The sequence below is a fragment of the Hemitrygon akajei genome, chromosome 4, assembly GCF_048418815.1.
Source record: "Hemitrygon akajei chromosome 4, sHemAka1.3, whole genome shotgun sequence".
NCBI classification, from domain to species: Eukaryota; Metazoa; Chordata; class Chondrichthyes; order Myliobatiformes; family Dasyatidae; genus Hemitrygon; species Hemitrygon akajei.
Window position 1 is genome coordinate 42,274,712 of NC_133127.1, and position 12,501 is coordinate 42,287,212.

General features: G+C 41.8%; 1 protein-coding gene across 2 annotated transcripts in view; it reads right to left on the minus strand.

Moving 5' to 3' along the window:
- The window catches only part of grid2 (glutamate receptor, ionotropic, delta 2), a 1,108,967-nt gene that overhangs the window by 103,685 nt on the left and 992,781 nt on the right, over positions 1-12,501 (minus strand). For both annotated transcript variants that reach the window (XM_073042457.1, XM_073042458.1), the window contains exon 13: positions 12,092-12,287. In XM_073042457.1, coding sequence (XP_072898558.1) covers positions 12,092-12,287 — 196 coding nt within the window. The remainder of the gene's footprint in view (positions 1-12,091; positions 12,288-12,501) is intronic.

Below are 12,501 nucleotides of genomic sequence, written 5' to 3' on the forward strand. Positions count from 1 at the left end.
TCACTGAAGGAGAAGCACTAGTGACATTTTGTGAATTAAACCATGGGGTATGGCATAAGTCTGTGATAGGAACTACATCAAAGCAGAGACTCAAGAGACTAGGTGCTGAAACCTGTAGCAAGAAACAATCTGCTGGATGAACTCTGCGTGTCACACAGCATCTGTGGGAGGAAAGGAATTATTGATGTTTTGTTTCGAAACCTGCGTCATTACAGAAGTGAAGTTTCATGCTGAAACATTGACAATTCCTTTCCTCCCACAGAAGCTATTTGATCCACTGCATCTCCTGCAGATTGTTTGTTGCTCTAGAGAAGCCTGAGACTGCAATCAGAGAGCTCAAGCAAAGTGGGTGGAGGGTTATGGTGAAAAGTGTGGAGGGTTGGGGAGAGGGATGAGTTTCTCAGAGACGAGCAGCCACTCACACCCTGTGGTCCCAGGATATCAGTGATAACATCAGGTCATTGACTGGAGAGGAGATGGGCCATGTGAAACACTGTGATCTGATCACAGAACCCCTGGTCTGTACAGAATAATGGCAACAAAAGATTTTAATATAAATAAAAATTGAAAATGATGACCTTTAAACATTAAATGGTAGAGAGGGACACTTAAAATACTGCATACTTTAGATGTAGCATATTCACTGGGCTATTGTGAGTTAATTATGAAAGTTCTGTGTTGCAATCTCTTGATCCAATTTCTTACACAAAGCATTGAATGAGCACTGACAATGCTGATGACAATGTATAAGTCATTAGTATTGCTTTAGGTCTAGATCCTTAATGGTGAGTCTTCAGCACCTAATGGGCACAAACCATTCAAAACATCTTCCACTTCTCCCAGCCAGAAGGGCAAGGGCAACATAAGCATGGAGAACACTACCCCTGGAAGTTGCCCTCCAAACAACACGTCATCTAGACTTGAAACTACATTGCTGTTCCATCACCACTGCTAGGACAAACTCCTGGAATATATGAACACACACACACACACACACACACACACACACACACACACACACACACACACACACACACACACTCTCACTCTCTCTCTCTCTCTCTCTCTTTCTTCAGGAATACTTTTTTGTGGGATGGGGCTGATAATATGGAAGAAAGGGACGGAGGAAAGCAGCATGAAATTAGTCCTCAGGAACAGCCAGATGGAAAGCCAGGCCCTGAGCCAGCTCTTGGGAATTTTCTTTAAGAGGTGGCCAGCCCAACAATGGCCCAAGTGGGTGAAAATGAGGATATCTGGAATAAGAACATGATAAATGGAAGCCACAAAGAAGGAATGGTTGCGGAGAAGGGAGTGGAAAATGAAAACAAAGACAAGGTAATTGTCACAGAAGAGAAAGTGAGATGTGAAAGTGAGGATCAAGCAGTGGGTGGTGAAGAACAAGTGCAGAACGATGAAGAGAGCCCAGGTTGCGGGTCAGGTGAAACACTAAGATGAGGGAGTGGATCTCACATCTTGTAAAGTGTTGCCTGAAGATACAACAATAGGATGTGCTGGAGGTTTTGGTAATCATCAAGTTGGATAAGGCACCGGGACCGGATGAGATGCACCCCAGTCTATTGTGGAGGGCGAGGGAGGAGGAGATCCAATAGCTTTCAGTAGAAAACTGGATATATAATTGAGAGGTAAATATTTGCAGGATTCTGATATAGAGCAGGGAAGAGGAAGAAGTACTGATTGGAGAGTGCTTTCAAGGGTGGAAATGGCTCATCCAAGTGGACATAATATTAAGGTACTGGGAGGAAAGTATTGTTGAGTTCTTTAAGTCAGATGACCTCTCTCAGTGCTGTTAAGTCAGAGTATATAACCATGTCCACAATCACATCTGACATAAACCAATAGTAGGTATGTACCACACTCAGAAATGTAGGCCTGTTGTAATCAATGGTCTGAATTTACAAAGCAGAATTCATTGTATCTGAGGACAAAATAAATCTATGCAACAATCAAAACTAAAATAAATGTGAGGTACTTTCCAAAGAAACAGAATATCAGTTTAATGCAGACATTAATTAAATAATTAAAGTAAACTAATGTTTAAACTAATGTTTACTTTGGAGTATGGATGGTTTAGCAGCACTGAAATCAAACAGTATATGACACAACATCTCCTAGATACAAACATGCTTGAGTGCAAACAATGCTTTTTCCTTTTTCTATTCAAGTTGCCTCACTGGAATATAAAAATGCATTTAATTTACTCAATAGTTTATTTTAATTTTGTTTCAGACTTCTTTTCTGGGGGAGGAAAATACCAATGGGAATTTTCCAACCAAAGAAAGAAATTACAATGACACAGGCATTTTGTCCAAAGGAGATCATTTAAATTGTGTTAAAGCTGGAGATGAATGCCTGCTAGAAGGAAAGAAAGTATTTTTTTAGTAAATGGCTCATTTTCGTTAATGTCATTGAGGGAATTCGGTCTGAATGGATACACTTGGAGATGAATTTCTTCACGGTGAATTGCAAAGTGTTTCTGCCAATGGGAATGGGTCTGAGAGATTTTCACACCAAGCTTCCAACGGTAAGTGTATAGAAGTACCCAATGGCATATATTCTCTGTATCATGGAAATCGAAGTGCAACCTTTTGACAGCCAAGTCTCGACGCCTGGGGTACGGTTAACTATGAAAGCAGCACAGCGTGGGTTTCCACTGTTGGCTCCCAGTAAATTCCCTGAGTGCCCACTATTGATGCAGCTGCCAACAACTGTCAACATGGCAACCAGTCAAGGTCCAAAGGCATGACAGGATTCATCAATTTGCGGGCATCTTGAAGGAAGTTACCACTGTGAAAGGCACCTTAATCTGTCACATAGCAATTGAGGAGATGTAACTTTGATGCTGAGTGCCAACTATCCCACTTCAAGGATGGGTGGATGTTGTCCAAAGACATTAAAAGGACAAGTAAGGTCATATGAAAGCACAAATGCTGGAAATTTGAAATAAATACATGAAATGCTGGAATACCTCCAGCAGATATTCACAGAGTCTGTAGAGAAGGAAGCAGATAACCAGTCACCTGAAATGGAAAATGTCTTAAGAAAATAGGGGGGCGGGTGCAGGGTGCAGAGTATCATGCAGCATAGAAAAAGGCCCTTCAGCCCATCATGCTCATGCCAACCATTTTGCCCATTTGCTTACATTAGGGCTTTCTATGTATCTCCCAAAGTGCCTCTTAAATGCCGTAATTGCATCTGATTCAGCCATTTTCTTTTCCTGTGTGTTTCAGATATCAATCACTCTCTGTGTAAAAGACCCATCCCTCATCCCCCTTTAAAACCTTATCCTCTCTCTTTAAACTTATGTCTTCTTGTTCTTGATATCTCTGCTGTGGGAAATGTATTTTGAATATCTATCATATCAATAACTTTGTAATCTTATTTATTTCCATCAGGTCACTTTTTGCTTCCTTTGCTCTGAGAAAAACAAGCCAAGTCTATCCAATCTGTCTTCACAATCAAAGTCCTCCAAACCAGGCACCATTCTGGTGAAAGTCCTCTACACTTTCCCTGCAATCACATCTTCCTTGATGTGCAGTGTAGAATTGCACACAATTCTCAAAGTGTGATCTAACTGGTGTCTGGTAAATTTGCAATATGACATCCCAACTCATATCTAGTGCCTTGACTGATGAACAATGAGCATGCCCTATAACCATATAACAATTACAACATGGAAACAGGCCATCTCAGCCCTTCTAGTCCGTGCTGAGTGCTTATTCTCACCTAGTCCCACTGACCTGCACTCAGCCCATAACCCTCCATTCCTTTCCTGTCCATATACCTATCCAATTTTACTTTAAATGACAATAACGAACCTGCCTCTACCACTTCGACTGGAAGCTTGTTTCACACAGCTACCACTCTCTGAGCAAAGACATTCTTCCCCCCCCCCCCCCCCCGTGTTACCCTTAAGCATTTGGCCCCTAACTCTCAACTCATGTCCTCTTGTTTGAATTTCCCCTACTCTCAATGGAAAAAGCCTATCCATGTCAACTCGATCTATCCCCCTCATAATTTTAAATACCTCTATCAAGTCCCCCCTCAACCTTCTACGCTCCAAAGAGTAAAGACCTAACTTGTTCAACCTTTCCCTGTAACTTAGGTGCTGAAACCCAGGTAACATTCTAGTAAATCGTCTCTGTACTCTCTCTATTTTGTTGACACCTTTCATATAATGCAGTGACCAGAACTGTACACAATACTCCAAATTTGGCATTACCAATGCCTTGTACAATTTAAAAATTACATCCCAACTCCTATACTCAATGCTCTGATTTATAAAGGCCAACATACCAAAAGCTTTCTTCACCACCCTATCCACATGAGATTCCACCTTCAGGGAACTATGCACCATTATTCCTAGATCACTCTGTTCTACTGCATTCTTCATTGCCCCACCATTTACCATGTATGTCCTATTTGGATTATCCCTACCAAAATGTAGCACCTCACACTTATCTGCACTAAACTCCATCTGCCATCATTCAGCCCACTCTTCTAACTGGCCTAAATCTCTCTGCAAACTTTGAAAACCTACTTCATTGTCCACAACGCCACCTACCTTAGTATCATCCGCATACTTACTAATCCAATTTACCACCCCATCATCCAGATCATTAATGTATATGACAAACAACATTAGACTCAGTACAGATCCCTGAGGCACACCACTAGTCATCAGCCTCCAACCTGTAAAACAGTTATCCACCACTACTCTCTGGCATCTCCCATCCAGCCACTGTTGAATCCATTTTACTACTTCAATATTAATACCTAACGATTGAACCTTCCTAACCAACCTTCCATGCGGAACCTTGTCAAAGGCCTTACTGAAGTCCATATAGACAACATCCACTGCTTTACCCTCGTCAACTTTCTTCGTAACCTCTTCAAAAAATTCAAAAAGATTTGTCAAACATGACCTTCCACGCACAAATCTATGCTGACTGTTCCTAATCAGACCCTGTCTATCCAGATAATTATATATACCATCTCTAAGAATACTTCCCATTAATTTACCCATCACTGACGTCAAACTGACAGGCCTATAATTGCTCCTGATGAAGGGTTTCGGCCCGAAACGTCGTCACTACCTCCTCCCATAGATGCTGTCTGGCCTGCTGAGTTCTGCCAGCATTTTGTGTTTTATTTATTTCCAGCATCTGCAGATTCACTCATGAAGCCTATAATTGCTGGGTTTACTCTTGGAACCCTTTTTAAACAATGGAACCACATGAGCAATACGCCAATCCTCTGGCACCATCCCCGTTTCTAATGACATTTGCAATATTTCTGTCAGAGCCCCTGCTATTTCTACACTAACCTCCTTCAAGGTCCTAGGGAATATCCTGTCAGGACCCGGGGATTTATCCACTTTTATATTCCTTAAAAGCACCAGTACTTCCTCCTCTTTAATCGTCATAGTTTCCATAACTTCCCTACTCATTTCCCTTACCTTACACAATTCAATATCCTTCTCCTTAGTAAATACCGAAGAAAATAAATTGTTCAAAATCTCCCCATCTCTTTCGGCTCCACACATAGCTGTCCACTCTGATTCTCTGAGGGATCAATTTTATCCCTCACTGTCCTTTTGCTATTAATATAACTGTAGAAACCCTTTGGATTTATTTTCACCTTACTTGCCAAAGCAACTTCGTATCTTCTTTTAGCTTTCTAATTTCTTTCTTAAGATTCTTCTTACATTCTTTATATTCCTTGAGCACCTCATTTACTCCATGCTGCCTATATTTATTGTAGATATCTCTCTTTTTCCAAACCAAGTTTCCAATATCCCTTGAAAACCATGGCTCTCTCAAACTTTTAACCTTTCCTTTCAACCTAACAGGAAGATAAAGATCCTGTACCCTCAAAATTTCACCTTTCAATGAGCGCCATTTCTCTATTACATCCTTCCCTTAAAACAAATTGTCCCAATCCACTCCTAAATCCTTTCGCATCTCCTCAAAGTTAGCTTTTCTCCAATCAAAAATCTCAACCCTGGGTCCAGTCCTATCCTTCTCCATAAATATATTGAAACTAATGGCATTGTGATCACTGGACCTGAAGTGCTCCCCAACATATACCTCCGTCACCTGACCTCTTTCATTCCCTAACAGAAGATCCAACACTGCCCCTTCTCTAGTTGGTACCTCTATGTATTGCTGCAAAAAACTATCCTGCACACATTTTACAAACTCCAAACCATCCATCCCTTTTACAGTATGGACTTCCCAGTCTATGTGTGGAAAATTAAAATCTCCCACAATCACAACCCTATGCTTACTACAAACATCTGCTATCTCCTTGCAAATTTGCTCCTCCAATTCTCGCTCCCCATTAGGTGGTCTATAATACACCCCTATAAGTGTTACTACACCTTTCCCATTCCTCAATTCCACCCAAATAGTCTCCCTAGATGAGCCCGCTAATCTATCCTGCCAGAGCACCGCTGTAATATTTTCTTTGACAAGCAACGCAACACCTCCCCCTCTTGTCCCTCCGATTCTATCACACCTGAAGCAACGAAATCCAGGAATATTTATTTGCCAATCACACCCCTCCTGAAACCATGTTTCACTAATAGCTACAACATCATATTTCCAGGTATCAATCCATGCTCTAAGTTCATCCACCTTTCTTACAATGCTCCTAGTATTAAAATAAATGCATTTAAGAAATTCTTCACCTCTTCCTCTCTGTTTATCTCTAACAGTACAAAGAACTTTACAGTCTTCTTTTTCTTCCTTCTCCCATACATCTGTTCCTACACTCTGGTTCCCCTCCCCCCTCATATCTAGTTTAAATCCACTGGAGCCTCTCTAGCAAACCTACCTGCAAGAATACTTGTCCCCCTCCAGTTCAGATGTAAACCGTCCCACCGGAACAGGTCCCACCTTCCCTGGAAAAATGCCTAATTATCTATAAATCTGAAGCCCTTCCTCCTGCACCGTGTCTTCAGCCATGTGTTGATCTGCACTATCTTACTATTTCTAAATCCACCTGCACGTGGCACTGGTAGCAATCCTGAGATTGCTATCCTGGAGGTCCTGTCCTTTAACTTGGCACCTAGCTCCCTAAACTCACCTTTCAGGACCTCCTCACTCTTCCTACCCACGTCATTGGTCCCTACATGGACCATGACATCCAGATGCTCACTCCCTCTTGAGAATACTGAGAACTCGATCTGAGATATCGCGGACCCTGGCACCAGGGAGGCAACAGACCATCCGGGTTTCTCGATCTCTTCCACAGAACCTCCTATCTGCCCCCCTAACTATCGAATCCCCTATCACTACTGCTCTTCTCTTTTCCCTCCTTCCCTTCTGAGCTGAGGGTCCAGTCTCGGTGCCAGAGACTCAACCACTGCAACTTGTCCCTGGTAGGTCGTACCCACCAACAGTATCCAAAACAGTATACTTATTGTTGATGGGAATGGCCACAGGGGTGCTCTGCTCTTCCTGTCTATTCCCCTTCCCTCTCCTGACAGTCACCCAACTACCTGTCTCCTGACTCTTAGGGGTGACTATCTCCCTGAAAGTCCTGTCTATTTCTGCCTCTGCCTCCCGAATGATCCGAAGTTCATCCAGCTCCAGCTCCAGTTCCCTAACACGGTTTGTCAGGGGCTGCATCTGGATGCACCTTTTGCAGGTATAGTCATCAGGGACAACAGTGCTCACCCTGACTTCCCACATACTGCAAATGGAGCACTCAACTGCCCTAACTGCTGCCTCCATACCTACTCCTAAGCTAACTAGATTATTTAAAGGAGCTTACCCGGCCTTACCTCACCTGGAGTGAAGCTCGTACTCATCCTCTGCTCGCTATTTAAATTCTCCCGCTGCCTCACGGGCCGACTTTCATGCGCTTTCACAGTTGTGCCCCCGTTCAAACCTCGCCTCTGCCTGTTCTCGCCAAAGCCTGATTGAGCCAAAGCCGTCCCACTCTGCCTCAGTCCACTCCGACAATGGCCGCTGTATATGGCGGTCTTCCTTTTTAAACCTTTGGCACGCTATGTCACGTGCCTGTGCAGTCTAGCCTCCTTGCTGCGATCAGTTTAAAAACCAGCTTCTCTCCGAGCTTCTTTTACCTCTTCCCTCTCCGCCACTTGCTGCGATTTAAATAACCGTTGTAAACTTCCTCTCCTTTTTAAACCTTTGGCGCGCTATGTCACACGCCTGCGCAGTCTAGTCTCTTTGCCGCGATCAGTTAAAAAAAACCAGCTTCTGTCCGAGCTTCTTTTACCTCTTCCCTCTCTGCCTCTTGCTGCGATTTAAAAATCCTTTAAAAATAAAGATAAGCCTTCTTCACATCCTCATCATTGATATTTGCAGAGAACTATGAACTTGGACTTCAAGATCTTTCTGTTCATCAACATTCCTTAGTGCCCATTTACTGTCTATATGCTACCCTTACTTGGCTTCCAAAAATGCACCACGCTGTACTTGTTACTATTCAATTCCATCTACCAGCCTCCACCCAACTTTCAGAAAATACAACATAGAAGAATACCATAAGATATAGGAGCAGAATTAGGCCATTTGGCCTGTTACATCTACTCCACATACAACATAGAAACACTCCATTTGGTCCACAGTGTCTGCCAAACACAATGTCAAATTAAATTAAATTCCTCTTAGCTGAACATGATCAAAATCCCTGCACATTGATGTGTGTCTTGAATGCCACTATTGTATCTGCTTACATCACCACTCCTGGCAGCATATTCCAGGTATCTATCACACCACGGGTTTAAAATTTCTCTCACTTACTGCCTTTTAATGTTTCCCTCCTCCCACCTTGAAGCTGAGTATGTGACATTTCTACTCAGGGAAAGGATCCTGGCTGTCTACCCATCTATGCCTCTGATAAGTTTGTAAACTTATAGCAGGCCTCCTCTCAGTCTCCACTATTCCAGAGAAAACAATCCAAAACTTTCAGTGCTGTAAAACTCACGAGAAAGTATGTAGCAACTATGTTTTCTGGGATGGGGAAATGTGACTTATCATTTGTGTTATGCAACAAATGATTGTAACCTCTCTTTTTACACGGCTCTTAACATATTCTGACCACCTCCGCAGTTTATTAAAAATTTCAGTACCATATATCAAAGAAAGCAGCCGTGTGATACAACATAAGTCAAGAACAAATACATAAAATATGCTTACAACTAATACAGCTCTAGGCTGCACTCAATGAGCTGCATCATAAATAATATATCATCAGTCATGGCTGTCAAATAATGATTTGCTGAGCATCATTCACTTTTAATAGTACAATGTACTTAGTAACAGCGGACAAATTCAGTCATTTCACAAATGGTGTTAACTTGAAAGTCCTGGGAGTTGAGTAACTGAGATGAAATAACAGCTGAAGCCAAGGTAGTGCAATAGAGCTGGCAAACTCCTGTGACTCTGAAAGTAGTAAATTATCTGTGAAATGCTGAGTTACTGACTTCCACCGCCTCTTGCAAGGAATCTGCTGTTTAGATTCTGCCCTTTGTTATCGCTTCCCAGGGATGTCAAGAGAGGAGGTGAGTTAGCTGCTGACAGGAACCTTCTGTGGACCTACTAACTTTGTTGGGGTTTGCTGAATCCTTGTTTTGTAATTTCTTCACAGCGGTGTTCCTTCTAGCCTTGAAGCCGCCAAAGTCTTGTCCATTGTGCACACCATTAAAATTGCTCTATCATTGGTGGCTGTGCTGCTCCATCTCACACAATTTCTCTCTTCTTAAGACACTCATAACTTGCTGGGCAAAGTGTTGCAGCCTTGAAGTATTGATTTCATCCCCCCCATTAGAAACCTACCATTTTGTGTCTAGTTACATCGAGCTCTATAATTCGATCTTCATTTACCCACACACCAGAATCAATCTTTAGTTCGACAAAACACCCACATACTGTAAGTTCTTAAATAGAATCTCAAATCTGCAGTTATGGTTAGTTTGGACAAAGGTTATATGATATCTCAATAAGCAATGCACTATAAAAATAGATGACAAAATATAAAACTACGTACTTCCATTAAAATACTTTTTAGTAGGAATGACCTTATTCCTATAAGACAGCAGTGCACTCAGGTGCGGCGGCTACTCAAAGGTGCACTTGTTCATCCTGTATGTCTCTTCTATGATCGCAAGTCATTGCCAGATACAGAGAACAATCCTTCAGTGAGTTGCTCGATAACAATGGAGCTGGATTTATTCCATATCATTGCTGTTATTACCTGGACTTGTTGTGTATCATTGTGCCAAAACCATGCGCATCCTAAAAAAGGTGTGAGTGACTGCCTTGGATGTTTTTATTGAGAACACAGACTGAAGGTCTTGCTCACTAGTTCATGGGTGAGACCGTTGGTGGGGAAGCTGCGTTGCCTTGTGCAAAGAAGGCTCTCATGCCTTGGAGACCAGTTGTGGTTGCTGGCAAGGGAGATGCTGGAGCTGGCTGTGTGCCACTGGATTTTGTATTGGTTTGGGGGCTCATCCCCTCACACTGGTGCTGCCCCCCAGTGTTTGCTCAGTGCAAGAACAAGCTCGACCAGGACATTTCAGGGACCTGGGCTAGAAATATATACATTTCTCTTTGTGACAGTCTATCTGAAATTGTAACCCTATGCTATTTGTGCTATGTGCAGTGTGCTGTGTGCTGCTGGTAATGTGTTTTGTACCTTGGCCATGGAAGAACAGTTATTTTGGCTATATTCATTTATAGTTGAATGATAATTAAACTTGAAACTTGAACTTGAATTATTCAATAAATCAATCAATAGAAAATAATATTGCAATCTGTAATTGTGAATATAGTGATGATACAATTTTACAAAATACAACTTTGGTCCAATTGGTTACCTCAATGATCGTGTCTCCTCCTATCCATCTCACACCACCATCATCATCACTTTTCATTACTTTCCCAGTGGTGCTGTCACATTCTTGAACCCCTAATCTACTTCTTTCACACTGCCACCTTTTCGCACTACCTCAGTTGCATGACAATACTTTGCAACACTCTGTGCTCTAAACTGTTGTTATTGTTTTACTTAGTATCACCACATATCCTGCTTATTGGTGAGCTTCATTTGAGCAAGGAATTTCATTCAACCCTGGTGTATATGACAATGAACTAATCTGAATCTTAGTCTCTTTGAACACATCAGTAGATTTTTAAATATTAATGGAATCAAGGGATATGAGGTTCATGCAGGGAAGTAGGACTGGGGTAAGAGATCTGCTATGATCTTATTGCGCGAGGAGCTGGCACTTGTGTTGGTGATTTACACTTTGCTTTGTTTCCAATGTTCCATGCTATTTGTCTGTATACTCAGAAAGGATCCTAACCACTTGGCAGAGACAGTTCTCAAATTCCCATCTTTGATTATTAGTTGATAAACTAAATTTATGGTTTTTGATTTTGCTCTTCCCTTCAAATACAAACACTTTCTCCAACTCTATCACGTCAAATTTAAAGCCCTCTATTGAATCACCACCCCCACCTTCTGTAAGGATTACAATGTTCTCTTTAATCTTTCTAGACTGGTATAACCTCTTAGTTATAGGGTCTTCACACCAAACCTTTAGTGCAGCACTAGTCTGCAACAGCTCGGAGCTGTAGAATGTGACTTTGCATCTACCCCATGAGCAATGAGAAGGAAATGTGCACTTGACTGTCTACTTCCTTTGCTGGGGAGTTTTGTGTTAGCTGCACACCTTCCACCTCTAACAATAAGAAGTATCTAGGTGAGCATGTCAATCACTTTCAAGGCATAGAAAGCTGCTGAGCCAGTGCAGGTATATAGGATCTGTATAGATGTTAAGTGTTGATCAGCATGAAATAATAGGCCAAAGGGCCTCTGCCCGTATGCTATGACATTTTGACGCTTCCCTTTTACATGAGCTGAAGTAGGATATAAAGCAGCAGAGAAAAACAAACAGTTTTAAAAGAAGAACATAACTGCAGCTCAGAGAAGAAATGCAGTTTTCCGTTTTTCATTCTCCCTCACATGCACATTAACTAACATGCACTGATCTAGTCTAATGCTTAAGAGACAGATAGACAAGAGAAGTGAACTGTACCCTCTGAATGCCTTCCTGGGAATCCTTCACCGAGGTTTCTGTCCCGTTACCCTTGTTGATCATCCTCCACATTTGTGCGTACATGTTGTCTCTCTCAAAAGGGTTCATTCCTTTTACTCGAACATGTTCATACACAGCTGACTCCATCACCGTGCCGTAAGGAATGTCTGTTTGCTTTGAAAGATCCTGTAGGGACCTTTAGGATATAAGAAAAGTCAGGATAAATAAATAATGTCCAATTGAAAAAAAAAATGCCCAGAGGACTTAATTTAAGGTCAAATATGGATTAGGCATGTCTGAAAGCTTTTACTTTTAATTTGAATGAAAGCTTCATTTAGCAGTGAATTTAACTTGAATACACAAAACACTTTGTTGATCTCAGTGGCATATATTAAGAAGCATTAGCTAAA